The 24831-nt window shown below is 34.1% G+C and overlaps 1 protein-coding gene across 1 annotated transcript; it reads right to left on the reverse strand.

Annotated features, from left to right (window-relative positions):
• Window positions 1-18: 18 nt before the first annotated feature.
• LOC413575 (facilitated trehalose transporter Tret1) lies at window positions 19-21913 on the reverse strand. Its single transcript, XM_006571296.3, has 6 exons — window positions 21489-21913; window positions 7238-7439; window positions 6905-7076; window positions 6548-6820; window positions 5120-5428; window positions 19-2718 (listed from the first exon to the last, which is right to left on the reverse strand). Exons 1-6 carry the CDS (start codon window positions 21724-21726, stop codon window positions 2296-2298), a joined length of 1617 nt encoding a protein of 538 aa, XP_006571359.2. The 5' UTR covers window positions 21727-21913; the 3' UTR covers window positions 19-2295.
• Between the last annotated feature and the right edge of the window lie 2918 nt (window positions 21914-24831).

A 24831-nucleotide genomic window follows, 5' to 3' on the forward strand; every position in this document is an offset into this window, starting at 1 on the left:
AATATTTCTTCCTTTTCATTTTTTATACACGTATCGTGTTAGCCGTAATCAATTTTCTTCGCATCTGTGAGAATTCAACTCAATTCAAATTCATCGATGTTCATGTTTCGTCTATCTTCTAGGATATGTTAACACGTTGATTACCTATATCATCGTAATTATCATGCCAATTAAATATATTTTACTACGAGTATACTCGTAATTGGTAGTCAACGTGTTAACGTGTTACGGCGATCGTGTTACTACAGTACATTTGGCACATTCTCTCTAAGGCTATCGCGTAAATGCAAACGAAATACAATTGTCGTTAGTAATAATTAAGGGGAAAGAAAAAAAAAAAAAAAGAAAATGTTGCACACATACGCGTGTCGCGCGAAAAAGTATTACTTCAAAGGAAATTTATATTCTTCATCGTTTTCTAGTCGTAAAAAATAATCCGATACGATCTATGATAAATTAGGATGGAAATAAGTACAATCGTTGGTGGTTCGTTTAAATAAGAAATGAAACGGACACGCGTGATTAAAGTAGAATCGATTTGTTCTCTCTATCGATGAAATTCGCGGTTTACGGTTAACATTAATGAACATTATGCTTAAGAAAGTGACGTTTAAACCTAACATGACGAATTCTCGCGAAATAGCTCGAAAGGAAAGCTCGTTGAAGAAAGAAGTGAAATACTTAAAAAGAATAATCTCTACGCTATTAGAGAAAAGAAACAAAGAAATAAAATAAAGTGTGTATATCGATAATTAAAACGCGCCATCGATTTCGCTCGATCCCCGATTTTTCACGGATGACAAAATCATGTCATGTTTCGAGCGAATCGCGGAATACTATAATTTCAAGAAATTACAGCGTTGCGGAGACTCGCGTCTTCTTGTTTCTTGGCCATGAGAATTATGCATTTTTCTTAAAAGAAAAAGATAAGAAAGATACGAAGTAATAATTCCAAAAAGCTTCCGCATATTTTCCATAGAATCGTTGTAATTATATATCTATCTACTTGTAATTATTATAAAACGAAGATAAAAACGGCAAAAAACAAAATGGGACGCGAATCTTTGCGAATCTTGAAACAATCGCAAGCAAAATTGAAATGTGCTCTATTTTCGATGTCGATCAAACTAACTCTAACTTGTCTCTAATTAATCTCCCTAAATCGTCCCTAAACGCGATTAACGCATCTCGATCACAGAAAGATCTTCACATCAATAGTTTGATGTTTTTAATTTGAAAAATTCCAATTGCGATTTTTTTCTTCCTTTTTTTCTTTCTTTTTTTTTTTTTTTTTTTTCTCTCTTAGACTGTATGTCTAAGAAAATGTCTAACATGTGCACCGCTCGTCTCGGATAAAAATCGTGTTCGTAGAATTTCCGCGTGCAAATTGCTCATTCTAGAATTGTATAATTTTCTGTCAAGATCGAAGAACAATGATTTAAAACCTTCTTTTTTTTTGCAATTTTTCTCACGATTCTTTCGCAAATAGACGGGATTCACCGACGATCGAATCGGAATATACATGGTGCGATTGTTTCATGATCGGTGCAATGGAACTCAAATATACATATATTATACATATCTAATACGGCGTTAAATTATTAAATATTATCATACTTGGGATGCGGAGGATCGCTTGTAATCTTACGTAAAAAGGAAACGATACGTACGTACGTTGAACGGCTAAGGTTTGTCAGGAAATAAATACGTTAAGCAAGTTTTGTTAGGCGTACGTGGGGAGAAACGGGACAGACGATAAAATCATCGAGTATCGTTCGATAGTTGTTGCATCTGTTTAACAAAGAGAACGGTGTTTGAAACTTGACTCGATCCCTCAACGACATCCCTCGTGTCTGATTTATACTTATTGCTTGAGACCAGACTATAATAGAATCAAACTAGATACTCGCCCAATTCTGTCGCGTTCCTCTCGTTTGCTTTAAAACAAACGATTAGAAATCGTGTTACATCGAACGCACCTCTTACGTCTTATCACGTACATATACTCGTATACGTAAAAATTCGCGAGCGACGTCGATTCAACTCGTCTCTAACGATAAAAAAAAGAAATACGCGTAGTGTCTAACTCGTCGCACAATCGCACGAGATGAAGAGGATCAATCTGGAATCACGATCCATGGTCTTTGGCAGTATTAAAGACGCGTTTGTGTATATGTAGAACAGGAATAGAAATAGAAATAGGAAGAGGAAGAAAAGGTTCGACGGATGTATATCTGTTTTTACGCGATCAAGAATAAAATCGTCCTCGCAAAACCTGAAATCATAATACTGTTTTCAATGTTTGCTTATGTCGCCAAACTCGGGTATCTCGGAATGATGGATTCCGCTCAACTCGTTCTGGATTTGTTGCAAGCTCTTTCCCTTCGTCTCGGGTAATACCAATATCGTGAATATTACGCTAGCTACGCAAAACACGGCGAACAACCAGAAAAGCGTGTAACTGCCAAATTTGTCTTGCAAGTCGTTGGCGAATTTGGTGATGAAGAAGGAGACCAACCAGCATATAGACACTGTGATCCCGGAAGCCTTTGATTTCACGTTCGATGCGAACATCTCGCCCATCACGGTCCATGGAAGAGGACCCCAGCCTACGCAATACGTCGCGATAAAGATGACCAACGACAGAATAGGCAGAAATCTTATACTCTCCACATCTGCTTTTTGTTCATCCAGGTAAAGGTAGATACCCAATGCGGCCTAAAAATAAAAGAGAAAGAATCGTAGAGATTAGAATCGTAGTTTCTAATAAATAATGGATAAAAGTTTAATTATTCGTTAAAAATAACGCTTGTTGATTGCGTTGGTTTTATATACGTGATTAATAACTCGCCACGAGTTTCTGCAAGTCTATATCGTTATACGGCAATTAACGCGTCTGCGAGGAGCGAAAGAAAAAATATAATCGCGATTGAACGACGCTATCGATCGATCGATGAATTACAAAATTAACGCTACCGGTAATTAACCGCATTCCAAGCATTCTTGGGCACAACTCGTCACCGCTCCCGATCCACTTCGTTTCCTTATTGTTTTTTCCGCCTTCGTTGCCTCCTCGCCGCCTCATCGGCCTCGTCGTTATGAAATTTAGACAACAGCGTCACAACTCGCACGAATCACAACCATCGATCCTTGGTATATGCGATGAGACATTGACATTGACTGCGACCGCATGATCGGTGCAACAATCTACGGATAATTAATCGGCCTCATAATTCCAAACTCGTGAAGTCATCCGACGATTTCCACGTCTTTTCCTGTTTACTGAAATTTTCTTATAAACACGGTTCACGGAGATTACTTCAAGCGAAGAATAAAGAATCGGACTTGGGAAGAATAATTTAGTTGACAGTTTCATTTCGTTGGAATAGGCGGCAATAATTAAACGGTTAAGAGTTAATCGAGCTGCCTACAGTAAAGTAATAGTAAAGTAACAGAAATTGCCTTGTCTCGTAAATAATTCACTCGAGATTTTAAAAAATTTAAGAATCATGGATAATTCATAAGAGAATGCGAACAAGAATTTACATTTGTAAATAATTATATTTGGTAAAAAAAGAAAATTGAAGACTTGTAAAAACTTAAAGGACAAAATTTGAGAAACTTTTTACGAGAAAATTATTTTTTAATTTAAAAAATTGTTAAAGATCGATGGACAGAAAGATGGTTCGTTGGAACAGTGGGCGAGAAAGAGAAAGACGAAGGTCGGGAGCGAACGACCTCGACGCGATTCCGACGCGTGTTCGTGTTGCACCGGTGGAATGCGGTGTGCATCAGGAGTACACGATCGCGAGGTTACATAAATCGATTTGAATAGGCGGTACAAGGCCGCGATCGATTTGTTGCCACTATTTTGCAATACCTGCGAAACGTACGCGATGGACAGTGGATCAAGGCCGCGAAGAAGCGCATTCGGTCCGTTATGCGGCGAGAAATCGTTGCGAGATCTATTGACGAGGTTTATTGACGTCTCTCGATGGCAAATCGAACGTGAAATTGCAATGATTATGATACATACATAGCATAGATACGATCTAGCTGTTCGTATCGACGATAATAAATGAGACGATAATGGAATTTCAACAGAACTGTCAATCCAGCGTGGAAACAATCGAACTTGTCATCGAGATGGAAAATAAATATTGTACGTAGCATCTCTGATGAGAGATCATAGAAGGATAACGGTTTGACACTTGATAATTTTTCGTCTTGAAGAAATACCATCTCTTTTTTTATGATCTTCTTCTTTGAAAGAAAAATATTTGCTTATTTCGAAAATAAAAAAAAAAGAATAAATAAATCTATTTTTTTATCTGTTTATTGAAAGTTACGAGGCCGACTTTCAGTGCAACTTTTAATTCGAGAAATCGATTAAGCATCGGTCTCAAAACGCTTTGAAGGATGGCCTTAAACCTTGCCTCACCCACGCATATGCGGTACTATGCAGTGGTATGCAGTAGTGTGCAAGTCGAATAATTCGCTACAGGTATTTGTGAAATACCTAGAATAATATGAATCACGTAACTCGATCACGTAACTCTTTTCGAAAAATTTTACAATTGACGAAATATATTTTTACGATGATGAAACTCCGTAATGGAAATAGGACAAGAAACGAAACTGTAACCAAGTATTAGCATATTTGTTACAGTTTACAGTTATCAGAAATCGACTACGTTTCTTATACTTGAACGAATTGCTGAATAATTTACCGTCATTATTTGATGTTTCCAAGCGTAAAAAGCGAATTTACAAAATATCGTTTCGACATCGAAGAAAATACAAGATTTCGTTAATTTGATTTTATTTTTACGCGTTTAAATTATTGATACAGCAAGAAATCGAGTCCACGTGTCTCGCCTTCCAGTTCATCGAATAAATCTCGATAGAGTAATTTAAAAAAGCGTAACAAGTTATGTTTCCACGCTGTAGAGAGAAAAAAAATATCTTTGTGTTTTTTAGATATCTACCTTCTCGTAACGAAAGAAGATATTATATAATCGTAATAATGGCGATATCCTACAATATCATTGCGTCGCTTTCGCAACATGTAAATCTAATTAATTAGATAAATGAGAAGGAAATTGGAAGAATCGCTTACCAGGGAGACGATCTCGCCAACGCCGGAGAAAATAAGCAGTATTTTTCTGCCAAGTCTGTCGACGACCAATGGCGTGATTCCGGAAGTAATTACTTGAACTGTACCGACGATTATAGTTGCCACCGAGCTATTTAACGATGATTTTGCAGCTGTGAAGATAGTTCCCATATTAAAGAGGACCACGTTGATACCACTGGCTTGTTGGAAGGCGACGAGAACACACGTAAACACCAAAGCTTTCAAATTTGCTTTCACTTTCCATAAATCCGACAATTTCGCCTCGTTTTTGAACGCCTCGTCGATGGAAGCCTGTACAAATAAATATATTATTATTATTATTATTATATAATAATTGGATCAAAGCGTAGTTTAAGAAAGAAACACATTGGAGAAAATTTAATTCTATTACTAATAATTCATGAAAATAGAATTTTAATCGATATAAAAAATACGATAAAAGTATTTCGATAACACCGATGACCATAAAAATCGTACATAGATCCTTGACTCTTAGCGATCGATGCATATTCAAAACGATTTATAAATGGATCTTAGTTTTATGCTAGATGGAAAACGAAAAGAAAATTGAAAAAATAACGAGCGATCCGTTGAATTTTTAATTAGATTGGCCACGAAAAGCGGAAGATCGCGTGTGTATTTACGCGTGATACTCGAGACGCGGGAACACGTGACGAGTTAGTCACCCGACAACGCGATTCAATAGCGTGTAGAGGCACGTTGGAGGAACGCCGTTACCATTGGCGGATCAAGGAACGACCTTACCCCCGGCCTCGTTCAGCGAACGTGACCCGAACGCCGATACGATATTGCGCCTCTCGCCGACACTTTGCAAACCGATCGCTCTTATCCCGCCACTCGTCACTTTTCTCCCTAATTTTTCCTAAAATTCTCCTTTCCACGGATACCGCGAAGAATTCCCTTTACGTTTATGCGTTTTTACGAGAAATCGTTCTAATATATATGCACACTATGTGCAGCGTGATAATTATTATTTCTCATCTATTTCTTATATCACATACTTTCCCCGCTAGATTATATTAATATTCGGTATTGATTTCGTCATCGATTTATCTCAATTCGATCGTTTTTAATGGTCATTCTTAAAAAGTTGAATCGTTTTCCCGTTCGATATCGTGACCTAATTCAATCTCGTCTCGACGGCGTGACGATGCTCTTCCACGTTAATAAGGTCGAAACACGTGCTTTTGACGGATCAACTTCCCTCTCGATCTATTCTAGCTCCCCTCCCTCTTCTCTTCTCTAACGCGTTTGAACGGAAATTATTCTGACCTCGAAAATGCACGGAAATAAACGGAGGACCGTGCGGAAATAGAATCGAACAAGTTGAACAAGTAGATATTTTCAATTGTATTATTATTTTCTCCGTTAATCTATCATTGTACGTACCTGCATTTCATCTGCTTCCTTTTGCACGCTGGCGATGGTCTTGCTTCGCAATTTAGCCAAAGACTCGAGCGCCTCTTGTTTTTTGCCGATCTTGAGCAATTGATACGGCGATTCGGGCATCATGATGAAACAGCCGACGAACACGACAGGTACAATGGCGCAGACTATGCAGAATACCAGATAAGACACGTAGGGGCCGATAGAATACGAATACAAGAGACCGATGGTGACGAACAACTGCAGGAAAGATCCCAGAGCCCCTCTCACGGATATCTGTTCGATTACAAAGTTTGAATGTTAATTAACCGTGTTACGACCAAGGACTCGATCGGAATGAATCGAAGAAACGACGTTTACCTCGGCGATTTCACCGCAATACATGGGAACGACCGTGAAGGCGAACGCTAAGGCGAAACCGAGGATCACTCGGGCCACGCACAATTGGATCACGACTTTGGCTGTTGCGATTAAAACCCAACCGATCAGGAAAGGTACTACGGCTGACAGCAGTGTCATCTTTCTACCATATCTGTGAAATATTGCCAAATGGCGTGATTAAGTCGGATTCGATGAATGATTTGAAATAAATTATAAGAAGAGGAATTTTTATTGGAAATTTTCAAAGAGTTGCGATCAACTCGAAAAGACAATAGTAAATAAGACGCGTGATTTTGAATAAAATAATAGTACCTTTCAGCCAAATATCCAGCCACGAAACTTCCTATTATCGCTCCTATGGAAACCAACGAGGAAATCCATGAATCTTCCTCGTTGTCGATTATCCTACCCAGAGGATTGTACCCATTATTGACAGCTTCTTCGTCCTTTAAAAGAGGTATCACGGAACTGGTCCATCCTAACATAGCACCGGCTGACACGCAACAAAGGTTTGCTGAAATGACGAATACCAATATATTATTACCATTAACCTTCCATATTCCGTGATATTACGTGTTAGAAGCGTGATATCGGCGCCCGATTAGCCTCGTTTTACGCTGAATCGAAAATAGAACTCGAGGAGGATACACGATAACGAACGACGATCCCCTTCGAGTACAAATTTTCCGCGTGCGAGATAGTCACGGTTAGTTTGAATTCGCGATCTGCTCGCGAATTGATCACGTTCCTCCGAGTTTCCCCGATCTTCGTCATCCGCATAACCGGTATCCAACCAGCGCTTCGAATAGATTTTTTACGAGGGAGAAAGAGACGAGAGATGATAGAAAGAGCAGAAGAAGTTAAATCTATTTCGGTCCGTTTGTTCGCGCCGGTTCGAATCGATAAAATAGTCTTTCGTTGTAGGAGGTTTTCGTCGAGGTTGTGGAATAATTTGCCGATGATAACGCGATCGAAAAATGCGTGGACAATGGTTCGAGCGACAGATAAAACGTAATCGAAGAATTTTTCCATCTCGATCGAGCTCAAATTGCTTATCGCCTTCTTCATTGATACATTATGTAATTAATATAGGCCGATAATCGTCGAACAAATGTGACTGTCGATCATTTATCGAATATCTTAATATGCCAGAATTTAATACAAATTTTCTCTTCGATCTAATGATATAGAATGTTTATTTTTGTTTTTCTTTTATTTCTAGTTGTAATGAAAAAATAATATTTCATAGTGAAATTGAAGCGTTACGCTGATATAAATATTATTATAATCAAAAATCTCAAAAATCTTCATCTCGATGAATCTTCTAGTTCATTTCACGTTTTAAGGGTAATAATCTTCTCGTAAATTATTGAATTCGTACATTTGTGTCTTTTGTGTAAGATGTATATATTTAAGAACAACAAGCTTGGAAGCAAGTTTGTCTCGCAATCTTTTGCGAAAGAAAGAGGACGATGATGGATTAAAAGATTAAAAGAAGATAAAGATAACGAGACTTTAATTTCGGATCCATTTGTTTTACTCCTCCTTATCATCAATTCATCTTCACATTTTCGTACATTTTTTCAATTTCTTTTATTACTTTTTTCTCCTTTCTTTTTCTTATGCGCTCGATACATGCAATGATGGAAGTTCGATCTTTCGAACGGAAGATCGAATCCCCCTCTCATTGTGCAACGAGTGATTAAAGATGGATTAAAGGTGATAAGGAAAAGGTGAATCGCGAATACAGCTGCAATTTACGGCTGATTTTCTATCCTCGTCGTGAAGATGATATCATCGAGGATAACATTGATCGGGAATGTTTGATTACGTTAAGTATGTTCAAAGGTGTTTAAAGAAACAGTAGACCTAACTATGTACAGCTCACAATCGGTTTAAACTATAGTGTCCATTACGTTTACAAATGCAATTAGGATGTTTGAACTTACCTATTATCGGAATTTCAAGTTTACTTCTTTCTTCTCTTTTTGCTTGACTGAGATTTAATATCGAATTCACTTGTAGACAAAGTAAATACGAGTATAACAGGAAATACAAATCATAATTTTACTTCGTTAAACTTCTTTGTTTTTTCTTTTTTTTATTTTAGAAAAATATTTTATAATAAAATAATTTGTTATAATTTAATCTTCGAGCAATAATGCAATTTCCGTCTTTGTATCGTAATTGGATTTGTGAATGCATTTTTTGGACATATCGTAAATCCTATTTCTAAAAATTTCTATTCAAAATCGCGAGCGAAATAAATTTTTTCCCAAAATTTTCATTCAAAATACTAAATAATTATAAAGAGCGTCGTTACTAACCAAATGACGACGCGGCAGTTTCGTTTTTCTTCTTCCTTTTTCACTGAAACAAGAATCAAGGACATATCCACGAATGAATCTCTCGGTTTTGCAATTTGATTCTCAATTTCAAAGACAAAGCGTTCAAGGATCTCGGTGCATCCGTCGATATGGAGATGAGGGTATTTCGATTTCCCGAGGAAATTGAAATTATCGAGATCACCGAGATCGGCTGTGTAACCGATCAAAGAATATCTACGTACCTAGGTTCGTTCGATGAAATATTCAACGGATAATTGTTCTTGTGAACAGAAGAAATTGATAAGATAAAATTGAAATGATTATGTTAACTATACCCTTTTTTTAACAGGAATTATATTCATACATAGAAGTATATAAATCGTTTTAAATAGTCTTATCTATCGGATAAAGCAATGATTTCGCTATTGCGATTAAACAGGAGTGGCCGATTATGTTGCAAAGAACATTGTTGACGAAGCAATAATATGTATCCAAGGTAACAAAAATCTTATTGAAACTGGAGATAGTCTAGAGATAGTCACGCTATTGTAAATTGAATGGATATTCAATGTCAGAACGTCATAGAACGTCACATCATAAATTTTCCATAATATAGAATTTATTTAATAAAATATCGTTATACGAACAAAATTTTTTTAATAATTAATTCTACAAAATGAGGGAACCAACTTATCAGCAATTGAAGTTTTAGAGAAAATGTTTGGTAAAATTCTCTCGTATGAATATGAATTTCTATAAATTTCTTCTCGTCCTTGTATTTATTTACAACAAAGTTTCATTGTATTTAAGAAAAAAAAAAGAAAAGAAAAGAAAAGATTGCAATAAAAAATTAGACTATATTACACCGATGGATAGGACTATTCACGATTACATTCGAATTTAAGGAATGGAAATGGAAATTAAGCTAGTCATCATATTTTAAAGGAAAAACACGTCAGCCAACACGATAGATTTTCGTTTTTCAAGTTCATACGAATATTGTTGGAATTTCGAGGCGACGTTGTTCGAAGATGAAACTCTCGTGTCACGCTTGCAAATGAAAAAGGAAGGGATTCGGTATGATTAAAATCAAATTTTAAAGTCAAATGATAGGTTACATTGCATTCGAGAGCAATGCAATGACTTTACGTAATCATCGCGAAATCGGTCTTATATCATTCGATCGCGTGTGCGGGAAATGAAAATCGGTGCGATTCTTTTCGGCAAATCATTGATCACCGCGCAAAAAATATTTCATTGTTAATTTACATGGTTAAAAAAAATTAATTATTATTTTTAATAATGAGAGAATGATGAGATTGGAAGTTTCAGATTTTTCCCTTATATTTTGCGTTATTAATTTCGACGATAAATAAAAATAAAAAATTAAAAAGATAAATTTGTTTCTATTGAAAGTTGGCAATATTTTTTTTTTTGTGAAAAGATAATAATTTCCATCAATTGATTCATTTTAATTAGAAAAAAAATCAAAACGATATTTTGTTAGAAATAGATGGAAAAAAATTATCTAATTATTAATATATCTATTATATTTTATTCACTAAAGTAAATTTACTAAAGAAAAAATTATTTTAATAGATTTGATTATTCTAAACGAATCGATATAAATCTCGTTATATTTTGGCAGATATAATTTCGATTCGATTGTTTTAAGATTAAAATTTCTTCGATTATATTTATCTTTGATTCTATCAAAATAAAAAAGATCGTTTCAACCAGTTTGGAATTATCTATTATTTGATTTGTGCAGATGTCTCGCTAATTAGCCGCCAATTATTCACATCATTTTCTATGATTATTAATGTTGCAGACATACGAAGAGAGAAGTTAGAAGTATTATAACTTTATTAGAAGATATTTTATCGAATCGTTCGATTGTCGTTATAGAATAAAGAAAGAAAAACTTGTGATTAAAAAAAAAGAAAAGAAAAAGAAAAAGGCGAAAAAAACGGAAAAAATAATCCTTGCTATCGGTTCGTTTCCTCTTAATCGTTGCAACTCGCGCTATCATGTTTCCTTTTAACCTCAATTTTTTTTAGCTGATAAACTTGCCAGAAATGATGATTTCTGTATGTACAAAATATGTGACAACCGGTTAATATCGTAAATCTTTTGTTCGTTTCTACGCAATAAATTTTCACTTTGACAAACATGGACAGATATCGATCCAGATATCCGTTCATAGATATGTTAGTGCCTCCGTAAACATACCTTCGTGCAATACTTCAGATTATAGTAAATCACTTGAAAATTTTTATCATTTTTCTTTCTTATTGATGTCCCTAATCGCAATGAATGAATCATTTGAATTGTGACACACGTAAATCTCAAATGGGTGGATTTTACGATTTTTTATTATTAATTAGAAAAATGCAATAATATCCGCGATTCATAAGAGACACTTTTTACCATTCTTTGCCATTTTTTATTTTGACAAACAAAAAGGCCTTTATCGGTTGTTACCAATAGAGAAACAATAGTTATTTGTTCACGATCTATCGATTGTGCAGCTTTTAAGAGAGAATTACAAATTGCATCGTTGTATTACGATATATATTATGATATTATATTATATGTATAATCTTTATATAACGATTAGGTTTAGAGATCCTTGTCCCGGTCAAGTAAAAGATTTCGAATCGTACCAATGATTATCGTTAAATACAAATAAAAATAATTGGAAAGCGAAAATGGAAAATAGACACGGTGAAAGTTATCGACTAAGTTTTTTTTTAGAGAGAAAAAAAAAAAAACGAAGTTTGTGGTTTTTTTGAATATTGATAATTTCGTAAGTCGATAAGAATTTTCACGAACTTGAGAACGGTTGCATCACCAAGTCTTTACACGTGTTGTTTCAATCCACTTAACCAAGTAACTGTTTTCTTTCGCAACTTAACTAAAAATATCGAGGATATATACCTGACAGACGAATCGTCTTAGGTGTACTAATTGCAAATAGATAATTCGTATGGAATTTTTCAGTTTAATCACCGTGGAAAAATAAAATAAATTTATACCGATAGTGGAAACGATATTCGAATATTTTGGTCTCATCGCTATTCTGAAAAACTTCTTATCGTCGAATTGCCGATTCATGGATTTTTTTCTTTTTTTACCGTTTCTTTGATAGATTTTACACATCGAGATAAAACATGTTTATAAACTATCGATCGTGGTAAATTGCGCAAGTAATACATCAATCACAATATCTTTGATCTGCTTTCATACGGTTCTCCATTCATTTTTCTACGACTTAAGTTTAATTTTCAATTTCTAATTCTGTTCCTCTGTTTATTATAATTATTATTATTATTCTTAATCGATGACGATAGTAAACAATCATTGAAATTTATGTGTAAAATATTGCGATCGATAACACTACGAATAATTGCCACTGCGAGCAATTCGTCGATAGGTATGTTTGTCGACGAATCATTGAACCGATGATGGACAATTGAGTCAATAAAACGAGTAAATCGAGTCAATGATTTAAAACCTGTCGTTTCCATTATATCACAGGAAATGGAACGCGATGCGAATCCCTTTGGCCCAAAACATTACCAATTTCTAACAACTACGTAACTTAGGTTCTATGCACGATTGAATCCGTGTGACTCGTCATTTTTGCAATTTTTGCGATTCATGAATGTTAAATATTATTTAACGAACTAAGAAAACAAGAATCGGGTGATAATAATAATCACAGTTAGAGAGGATATTAAAAAAATGATAGTGGAAAAACAGGAAACTTGTAAGACTTATTAGCCATTTCCTGGAATAGAGAAGTAGTTACGAATATTTTTAATTAAAAAACTCGATAATGGACGGATAAAAAATGAGAAAGACTTATGGACAAGGATCGAAGTCGGCCAATACCATTAGTCGCGATGAAATGGAACACTTTTATTCAGAAAAATGCTTAAAATAAATTAACAAACGAAGAATACGTGGGATTTAAATTATAAAATGTAGAACGTAGAAATTTCCAAGTGACTTTAATTATATATCGTGATACCAGAAATATTCAAAGCGTATTGTTTTCTCGATTCGATATCGTTAAAAAAAAACGTCATTTGGTGGGTGGTTCCATGCGGGCTCGGTTTTTTTATCGAATTGGATTAAAACGCAAAACATGAAATTATTGTAATAGGTTTATCGTACTATCGTTCTATTATCATTCTTTAAACTTATTATCATTTCCATTTTTTCCCCCCTCTATTTATCTTTTCTCGCATTCTTGTTTGTTTCGTATTTTTATTTAATTCATTTTCATCTTTCAAAGTAAGATAAAACATAAATATTTTTAATTGTGGAGGCTCGATCGGATGAAAGTATACGTAATACAGCTCGATAACGACCTCGTTCGACATCGTAAACTTTTTGCCAATTATTATCTAATCTTCTGCGAATGACCTTTTCTTGATTTTCACCTTAATCGACATTCGGCCAGATAAGAATTTACAAGTTTATGAAAAAAGATATATATATATATATATTCATAATTTTTCTATCCAACGAAGAAAGACAACATTTTTTTATTTTTGTACGATAAAAGATAGGCGATCGATAAGTTTCAAGATCAATCGTGATTTTTGTCGAAGATCGAAGACCAAGGGAAAACTACTTGCGGTTAGTAGTTTTAGTTTTTATCGTGTTATCAATTGAAGATAATAAAAGAGAATCACGACAAACAGAAGTATAGTTATCGTAAATTTTTTTTCCGGATCGGTATGAAGCAATCTAAAAAAATATCTTAGCCAGATTACTAAGACTACAGATTTCTCCGTTATCAATTTTTTTCTTTCTTTTCATTTCATCTCAAAATCATCCCTATAATTTTTCCCAGAAATTTTGCACAAGTTCGAAGATCATCGACTTATCCGAATTATGCACGATATTTTCGTGTATTATCGGAGCACTTTAATCCCGATGATAAATTAATTACACGGCCGACGAGACGAGAAGAATTATTATGCAAACAACGATCGTTACGAAATTAATTCGATCACAATTTCGACATTAATCGCGAAACGAGAATCGTTTATCCATCGTGCTATCGTGAAAAAAAGAAAATTTAATTTCCGTGGTCGAGAAAATATTCGTGGCGCCATTTTGTCCACTTGTTTTCTCAATGTATCGTAAACATTCGTGATCTTGGAACATTCGTACTCGAATGTTTAACAACAACGAAAAATATACATTTTTAATGCGACATTGTTCGATTCCTCGTGGCACAATAGGCTGTTACTTAATCCGACGCTATGCGGTCGAGTAAAACTCGTCACGTTGAATGGGTAATTGGCATTGAATGGTTCTACAAGTGTGGCATGGAAAACATACGACTCTAGCCGAAATGACAGTACGTATACTCGCGTACGATCGAAACGTTCGAAGGTAAATCAAAATAATCGATGCTTGTTCCGATCAAATACATCGAGATATTAAATGCTCGATCAATCCAAGATTTGAAAATAATCAAAGTTAAAAGCAGTGGAACTTCATTTAGTACTTAAGATTTGGCGATAAAGTCTAAAAAATCTATGATCTTTTCGAGATCGTTTATCGTTGTGAACTTTGGAATTTTTACATTTCCCTCAAACCCTCGAACGATTCCATCGATTGAAGATTATTTCCTCTGTTTACAAATTTGAATATTCTGATAAAATTTTGAAAAATTTTTCCGACGATTTAACGAAGAATCGAAGTTAATTTCGTAAACTTGGATGAAAATTGCCAAACTTTTCAAATTGAAATTTAATCTTTCCGAATTGAAATTTCGATACTTCGCGAACAGATGAATTTAAAGCATTAATTTGTGTGAAATTATTTTGGCCAATATCATCGATATTACGTCTGGTTATTTAAAAATGATGTCATAAATTATTTATTTATCGAATCGGTAGAATAATTATATTAATTTTTAATCTCGTAAATCGTAAATAATTTCAAGTAATTTTTATACCATTGTTTATAACGAATTTATTTTTATTATCGGAATGGTATTCTATGTTTAGAAAATATTTTACCCGTTGAAGTTATAAACGTCAATGTAGATTAAGTTAGACGTAAGACAAAATTATATATTAAATCGCTCACGTTTGTTATATCTACTCACGAAATAAATACACGTGTCAGTAAATGATTTACCAACCAAATTTCGATTGCGAGATAGCATCATCTAAGTTTAATGTAATTATTAATACAAATATATTCTCGGCAAGCATCTCGAAAAATATAAAAAATATTTTTATTTTACAACTTTCTATATAACAATAGAACGGTTTAACAATAAAACGAATACGGCATTATTAAATTAATTTATTTTCACACTGAAACAATCGATATTAAATTCTTTCCCCCCAACGTAAGTTAGGTACGATATCTAAATGTTCTACATTTTGGATTACTCTAACAAGAGTAAATTAAGAAACTATGTACTAATGAGTGGAATTGTATTTATTTCGTTGAATGGTTACGCAAGCAAACAGGTAACCAGATCGCTATCTATGGCACCTGTAATTACGTCATTGTCGAACCAATTGACAATGTCATCAATTTCAACGAATCGTCGCTGTGTATTCTTTTGACATCGATCTTTTGAAATCGATCGAGCGGTTAAACAAATCGCAAATATCTATTCGATTTTTTTTCATTTCGATTTTTCAGTTTTTTTCAGTTTCGCACTACCGAGTAATCTAGCGATAATCGGTAATTATCTTGAAATCCGTTATATAAAATTCTCAGTGGATAAGATAAAAGCAAGGGACGAAAAAAGAAATTCCTCCATCACAATGAAACTTTGTTGACGTAATCGGATGATCCGTTCGCTATCGAACGTCCGATTCCTCCTCGTGGAAACTTGGAGGCAACCAGGTGAATTTGCAAGAACGTAACACGATGGAATGCGTACGATTCATCGCGTACGAATCGTGTAAAAATTATTTTTTACGATCACTTGTCTTCGTGCTGATGACGAAACGAAATTTTTACGGCTTCGTCGAAACGAAGGACACACGTTTCGTTTGTTCGAGATGAGCGCAGAAAATTGGTTGAAAATTAAGTCGGTTCGTATCGAACCACGAGAAAGACTTTTTGACTTTTTCGAATTTTCTTCCTCCTCTTTGGAATCCTTGTCGACATGCGGGAAATAAAAATATATATATGTATATATAAATGAAAAGAGAGTAGAAACGTAATATTTATAATTCGTCGATTCAATATCGCGAGTGAGAGGATACGTGAATGAAATAATCATTTTCTTTTTGTAAAAGAAAAGTTTCGAAAAAGAAACGATAAAACATATGTTATATTTACGATGATACAATATTGAACATGTAAAGTACTCGATAATAAATCCATGTGTTTTCTTTCTACATTGATATCAATCGATAAGGACTTTCGTATATACTTGTGCATAAGAGTCGAACAAATGAGGTGATGTTAAAAGGGAATGATTTAGGTGGAGAAAATGATCGTTTGTCAAGAGTTGAATCGATTTTCAATAGCAAAGTTTTCTACTAGAATTTAAAGATAAAATTCGAAGATTTATTATTTATCGTGAAATTATTGGAGTTTTTCTTAGATATTCGCAATATTTGATCTTGTTACATAAGTAACAAAGTAAATCCTTATGAAAAGAGGCGAATTTTATATCGATTGAACGATCGACAAAGAAGGATATGTTTGAAAGGAGGATATAAAAAGAATCGTGTGGAAGATATTAACGTACGAGCAATAATGCAAAGAGAGATTCGTGTCTTTGAACATGGCGAATATTAAACGATTTGCATCCGGTGTACGTTTGAATTGAATCTCGGCCGATGAACATGAAAATCGGAACAAATTACATCCTTATTAGCCACGTTGTAGAGATAATTCGATCATTCGTTATACGGAACCGCAAAATAAATTGCATGACTCTAAACTTTCTATCTCTTTTTACTAGTAATTTAAACGAAAGACTTGTTGAAATTACGTAAATTCTAACTTTGATTGAAAATAGTGGATTACATTTAAAATTACTTTTTGCTAACATTTTCACCAAGTATACAGTAGTTCCATCAAAGAGATAAAAAGGAGTTTTAAGTGATTTCTTTCTCATTTCCGATTCTTTAAGAACATGTTTTTCTTCTATATGTAAACTTTAATAATCAATTTTAATGTACGACTTTGGGAAAAAAGCATTAAACATTTATATCAAACATTTAAAGAAATAGAAAATTTTTAACATATATATTTATATTATAGACTTATATATTATATTTATGAATGTTGAATTATTGGAAATTTTAAAATTCACGAAAACAGTTTCGACTTTTTAAAATTTATTCGAAACACTGTTATTCCATTATAGAATAGATCATCAACAATTTCAGCTAGGAAGATAGAACTTTTCCAATTGAAATTGATTCGAAGCGTTAGAAAATTTCTAACAACTTGTCTTCCTTGATATCCGAATCGAATTTCGTGAACAAAGTTGATGTAAAACGCTTCATTCGAGTCCTTTATTATCGTTCATCAGTAATTTCGTCAAGAAACTTAATTTTATCGAGAAAATTAATTTAATTCGTTTTTCGAGAATGCAGCAAAAGTTTCACCCTCGTTCTTTAATCGCTTTAAACGTTCAAAATCCTATCGCACTCGAATCAAACCGAATCGCATCTTATACGTATTCGTCCCTTTGAAAAAATGAATCGATTCAAATTAGAGACGTGATTCGAATCGCACATTTCGCGAATCGATCTACGAATCGATAGTTTCGTCCATTTCTTCTACTTTTCTCCTCTTCATTCTCGTTTCATCTCTTTCATTTAGCGTCACGCGATTCGATCTTGTCACCGATCGAGTCACGTTAAAGATAAACCACGTTATTTTTGGCGCGCCAATTTTCTTTCTTAACCCTCGTGCATCGCTATTCAAAGTCTTTCATTCGCTATTTTCGTTTTTCTCGCGCAGAATCATCGTCGAATAGTTTTCTCGCGTATGTGGTTCAGGATACAGATACATTTGAGAGTGAAAATTTCTAGAGAGTCGATCTCAAGAATTATTTTAATGGAAACTCGTTGAGAGAGAAAGTTACTTTTACTAGTATCCATTTGCGGAAAATACTTTCGAGATTGTCGCGAATTTTTCTCTCGAATCTAGAAATGTATTAACAGTATTACATTTATTAGTATAATTGAAATAATTGGATAGTTTGTATAACTAGCTTATAGAAATATCGAGAATACCATAGATAGTAGATATCGAGTTATAGTTGGATCATGAGAAGCTAATAATTAGTTTTGACAATTGGCGTGTATCCCCCATCGAGTTGCGTGCACGAGTTTTTGTAACGAGAATAGATGGATGGAATTCTTCGATTTCAAGCGCGAAAGAAGAGGAAAAAAGTGAGAAAGTCGAAAACGATTATTTTCAGATCAATCGTGTTTGAAAAAATTACTTGTATATAAAATATAATTTAATGAGACCGTGTATGCAATCTCATCATAGAAAATAATTCGGCAAAGATTCTATTCTATTAAATTATTGTCAATGGATTACGAAAAAACGAGATGAATTTCACGAAAACGTCTGAAATTTAGCAGATATGTGTCGCAGACGATTTGATCGATGATGCCAATTTTCCATCATGATCAATGTAATCTCATTTACGTCACGAAGCAATGAAATTTGTCCATTTATACGTATAGCAGCAATAAATCCGTAATGGACACAGGAAGCGCGAATCATTGGTTCAGTTTCATAGAAGAAATTTATTTTGAAATTGTAAAATATGGAATCGAATAAATATGGTGTATTCGCAAATTTAAGAAGAAATAATAAAAAATGAAAAAATGTCAGAGTTTTTAAGACTTTAAGAAAGATTAGGAATGGAAATGGAGTGGAATTAATTAAAATCTGAAAGTAGTATCTAGAATTTGAAAATGACTCAAAGTTTGTAAAGTAATGATATTTTATAATACAAATTTGATTATAACTTTGAAATATTACTATTCGTTAATTAAACGTTAACTAAAAAATGACGTAAAAATGATAATTCATTATTTGAAAAGTAAAAAATAAAAAAATGCATGATTTGCCTCGAAGAAATTTAGCAGATGGCTAAATTGATTAATTGATTACTTTCATTTCATACTCCGATTTTCCATCGATTCATCATTATTATATATTTGAAGATCTCGATCTAGACATCATCAACGTTATTTGACGGTCTCAATGTCTGTATTCAAATCTTATGTGAGTTAATCTACGAGTTAATTAAAAGGTAAACTATGAATTGATATTCGCTACGAAGATGCCTAAAATAGCTGAAATGATGAAATGCATTGCATGCTCCTTTTATTATTATGCCAATGAAGATTTAATATTAAATATTAAATTATTAATAAACGTGTTACGCGATATTATTAACGATGCGAATCTCATAAATCTCGATTCCTGAATAATGCAGTATAGTTAGTTTAGACAGAGTTAAAAGTTCATAGTCAAAAGCCGATTATAATGTTATTTCCTCGATCTCGAATTGATATTGTGTAATTGTTACGAATAATTAATGCGCGACGAATTAATCAGTGGCATCCGATCAAGTCTGCTGTGTATACATACGCTTGAGATTTGCGGTTTATAATTATATATTCAATTTATGTTTTATATATAATTCGTATTTGCATTATTTATGTTACTACTTTTATATGCTAGAATCCTATGAAATTGCATAGTTAACAAATTTTTCTTTCATTTGCAATAAATGCAAAAAATTTTATGAATTTTTCTCAATCCACTCGCTATTTGTAACATCTCTGTTTGTTACAAATTTGTCGAAAAAACGCACGGAAAAAAAAAATATATTCTATACTCGTATAGTTTCGTTTGTAACAAAATTTTCTGTAAAGGCAAAGTAAAAAGTTCATGGATTCGAACCAATATATAGGATAATCGAAATATCGTATTGTCGTACTTTTTTACACGTGTAATCACGCGTAATCACAGATAGTCACAACGTTGCATGACATGTTATGATATGTCTTGATAAATCAATTAGAATTTAATTCGTTCGTTTAATGTCAAGTTGTATAACATTTAAGGAACAAACTTGAGAAGCTGCGCGTTATTATCCGGTTTCGTTATTTCAATTTCTTAAATTAATCTTCTCTTTTCATCTTATGTCTTCCTACGCGATTAACGATAGAAATTGTGATAATTCAAAAAGACGTTCTTGTCCGTCATAAAGAAATCTGACTCCGTCATTATTTCATTGTAAAATTAAATAATTCGACGAAGTATTTTTTATTTTTCTACTTTAATGACAATAAAGAGTTTCGAAACATTGTATTCATTGCTTGAAAAATGGATCAATTGATTGATTAGATACATTTTTAATAAAATATAACATTCTTATAGATTTCAATTACTCGAAGTCGTTACAATTATCTAATCCGTATCTAGCAAACAAATATTATCAATTGTTGCTAAGATTAATTAATTACGATATAAATCGATATAAATCTTTTTTATTTTCATTTATCAAGAAATTTTTCCCATTACAATTATTATATTTTAATTCAACGAACGAATACATTACGATTCGCGTTCTTCTCTACTTATTCCATACTTATTCTCTCATTTTCCAAGAAATTAGAACGTAAATTTTATATATAATTTAACTGGAAAATTTCATCCGATTCAAAATTCCAATTCTTCATTAAGACGAAAACTCGCTAAATTCCTCCGCTATCGATCGTACCACCGATTTGCTTTTAACGTCCGAATTTGCTCATATCGTAACTCGATAAATTACAAGTATCTTTACTCCAACCGGATAAGCGCCGAATTGTCTATCGCTAAAAAGAACAAAAATGTTCAAATTGAATCGTCCGTCTATCCGTATCCGTTGTCGATGTAAAACTCGGTAATATTTATAAACTGGCGTCTTATTCTATTATCGACCGTGTTCCGGAATAGGATTCAACGATCTCGAAGAACGCGATGCTACCGCAGCGTCACGACAAAATGGAAAGCTTGCCAACCGAAAAGATGGCCTGGCACGCGGCCTCTGGGTTCACCAAACTCGGCCTGTCACGCGAGAATCGCGCAGCGGATGCACTGGATGCGCCGGGCGACGCGGATCGCGTACCAGCCGCATCGCTCGCGAACGTAACATCCCCGATCGAACGGGCGGAACGAAGCGGAAGGGTAAAAGGGTTGAAACTTACCCGCTGCAGCGGCCACGTATTGAAGCAGCGTCGAGCCCTTCTCCGTCATCTCTGCGACGCGACACTTCTCGTAGACACCGTAGGTACGATATTTGGGTGAGCCAGCACCAATGTCGACGGGATATTTTGCAAGGGTGGTTGAGTCGTACACCGCTGAAGTGGAACTCGCTGGTACAGGGCTATAGGCATACTCTTTATAGCGCCCCTCTATTTCCTCCTGGCCGTGGGTGGGGGCCATTTCTCGCTCCCTCTCTGTCTGTCCCTCACTCTCGCCTCGTTCGCTCCCACGGACACGCTCCGTTCGATAAACCTCGACTGTCGACCTCTCTCCCTTCCTGCGAACGAGCTTCGTCGATTCGTTCTACTCTCGCACGTTTACTCGATTCTCCCTCCAGCGACCACCGGCTACCAGCCTCCTTCTCCGGCTGAAAATGCAACGACCGTAAACGCGTGAGTCCTCGACCCTGCGACGAGTCGCGATCGTGTCAAGGTCGCTCGATCGACCATCGATCCGGCCAATCAGGGGGTTGAAACGGCCGGGCGCCGCGCTTACGCGCCCACGCGTTTCACTTTCCATTCCGCGTTCCCCCCCGCCAAATCATCTGCCGCGCCGGTTCTTAAACTCTGTTCTCTGGATAACAGTCGGGGGTCTCGATGAATGATTTTCTAAATTTAATTAATACAATTCCAAATCGATCCAACTATCTCCCGATTAATCTTTCATCGAGTTTTCGTTACGATCGAAAACGTCGGTTGATATCGTGTAATAAATTTTGGAAAAAATGATTTTGGGATTTTGGGAAAAGACATATATGAGAGAGAGAGAGAGAGAGAAAAAGATTTTTAAGAATCGTTGGTAATTCGCGTGTCGAACACGGAATACATGGAATTATAAGAGGGTTGAACATTGGCTGATTCCGCAGTGTTATATCTTTACAATTCGATGAAGAATAGACGATACTTACGATGTCGCAACGATATAATTTTCCAAGAGTTTCGATAATTTTATATTATTATAGATAAAATCCACGCGCATTTCAGTATTGCAATGTCACACCTGACAAATCGTGCATTGCTACTACTACTGTAAAATGGTAACGACGTCACGACGTTTGCATCGACCTTTATATATTTCTAATAGCAATATCGCGTGTGCATCTGTCTGATTAGAAATATAAATGTTCCACAATGGTATAAAATTGCTCGTTTACGTACATTTTCATCATTTACATCATTTACGTATTTATCGTTTCTATAAGTCGCTTGATTAATTTGCATAAGCGAACTTTGTGTTACCAATTTCAAAAGTTTTATAAGAATAGGTTTTTACTAATAAAAAAGAAAAGAAGGTCAAGATGGAGTAAATTGCAGCAATTCGACACAATTCGCATCCTGTTTGCAATAATTAATTCGATGTTGTTTTTGCTTGATCGATTGTTTCGTAGATCATTGTTTAATCAGTGGAAATTTTTCTTCTGCCTATGTTATCATCTACGAATTTTGTATCTATTTCATATTTATGCGGATCTGAGAAAAACTTAATCGTGTAAAGTAAACGAGATTTCGAATGTATGAAAATATCGATATTAATGAGTTCCCACGAATTCGTTTTGTGGAAGGATTCGAATGAGAATTCGAATCTTTTCCTCGTATTTAATTTTATATCAAAATGTGTATTCTCTTATACTGAGATATAGAGTTAATCCAACTGCGTAGTAAATTTCAAGTAGTCAGAAGACTCTGATAGATCTAAGGGCACTTTTAAATTTTCTTGAGGAAGGTTCAGTCTCTAATTTCGATAAGTGCTGATAAATTCCAACACGAGAAACGATAAGCAATATTATAAAGATTTATAATTTTATCGAAGTTTCTTAATCGAACGAGAAAATGAATTGTTTACTTTCAACAATAATGTGGAATTTTTCATCGTTTGTTAAATAAATATAAAATAGCTAAATAAATATATAAAAATGAAAAAAAAAAAATACTATAATGGACATAACTAGAGAAAAAAGAATAAAAACATCGTGCTCGTTTATCCAACATCTTTGCTCGTCCATCATCGTTTGTCTTCGATGATCACAAAATCGATGATATATTTCTATTTCTCACGTGGCACAATTATATTTTATTTTTCATATCTACACTTTTCCGTATCTAACATATCGTATTTTTCTTTTTGTTTCGAGCTGTTTGTTATATTTGAACGCGTATCTCGGAGATTATATCGACTGGAAACGGCAGTTAGAAAAAAAATCTACCCTCTTGTTTTGCAACCCCAGCATCCGCCCAGAAAATCAATAGCAAATCTGGTCGTACTCCGCTATGGACACGTGGCATATTACACGCGTGCGAAAAGGTCCAGCAATGCAAATATTTAACGAATACTATGTTGCAACAGATTTGCAGGGAATAATTATGACGTTTTGTCGCATTTATTGAGATTATATGGAACGAATACAAAAATTAATCGGTCGAAGTAAATCAATCAATACATAAAATTTATCGCGATCGACATTAAACACATTATATCAGAGTATATTAAATACAATTATTAATCGATAACATAAGTTTTGCACTTCTTTTTTGTTACGTTTGTTTATATAACTTTTTGATAATGATTTTTTTAATAAAAATTGGGAGAAAAAAATTAAAACGAGATGAAGCATGTAAATTAAATTTTTGACGTTAATTTGTTTTACATAAAAAAAGAGAAAAGACGATAGTGATTTCGATGTTTATGAAAATGATTGATAAGAATAAAGGAAGAATATCAGGATAACGCGATTGGACGTTCGTTCAAAATTTGTGTTAATTTAAATTAAATTGATTTCTAAAATCTCGAGATTGGGATGATATTGATTAAAATTAAATTAAATAATGGGAAAAGTAGGAATATCGCGATAAGTGATTTTTTTTATTTAAATTCTCTTTCCATAAAAAGCTAAGAAAAAAAATAATACAAACATTCCAATATTCCTTGTTAAAGGAAATATTTATCAGATATATTAATTAAATTTTATTTTAAGAAAATATTTATATAAAAATGTATATATCATAGAATGAAAAAAATTTAGTGAGGAAAATATGAAATATATCGAATCGATAATCGCAGTGGACGCAAAAGCTATCCTCTTCACCCGAGTGCCGGCGCGCGACTGCCGGAATTCAACTCGTTTCTCTGTCATATTAATTCATTCGCTTTGAACAGACGTCGCTACCTTCTCCATTTTAACGTTATTGAAATCATTTAAAAAAAAAAAAAAAATACGATGATGCAAACTCAATTACACGGAGTTATATATTTAATAATAATATTGATGTTCCACGCTTTTTGTTTACT

The sequence above is a fragment of the Apis mellifera genome, linkage group LG1, assembly GCF_003254395.2.
Source record: "Apis mellifera strain DH4 linkage group LG1, Amel_HAv3.1, whole genome shotgun sequence".
Classification (NCBI taxonomy): Eukaryota; Metazoa; Arthropoda; class Insecta; order Hymenoptera; family Apidae; genus Apis; species Apis mellifera.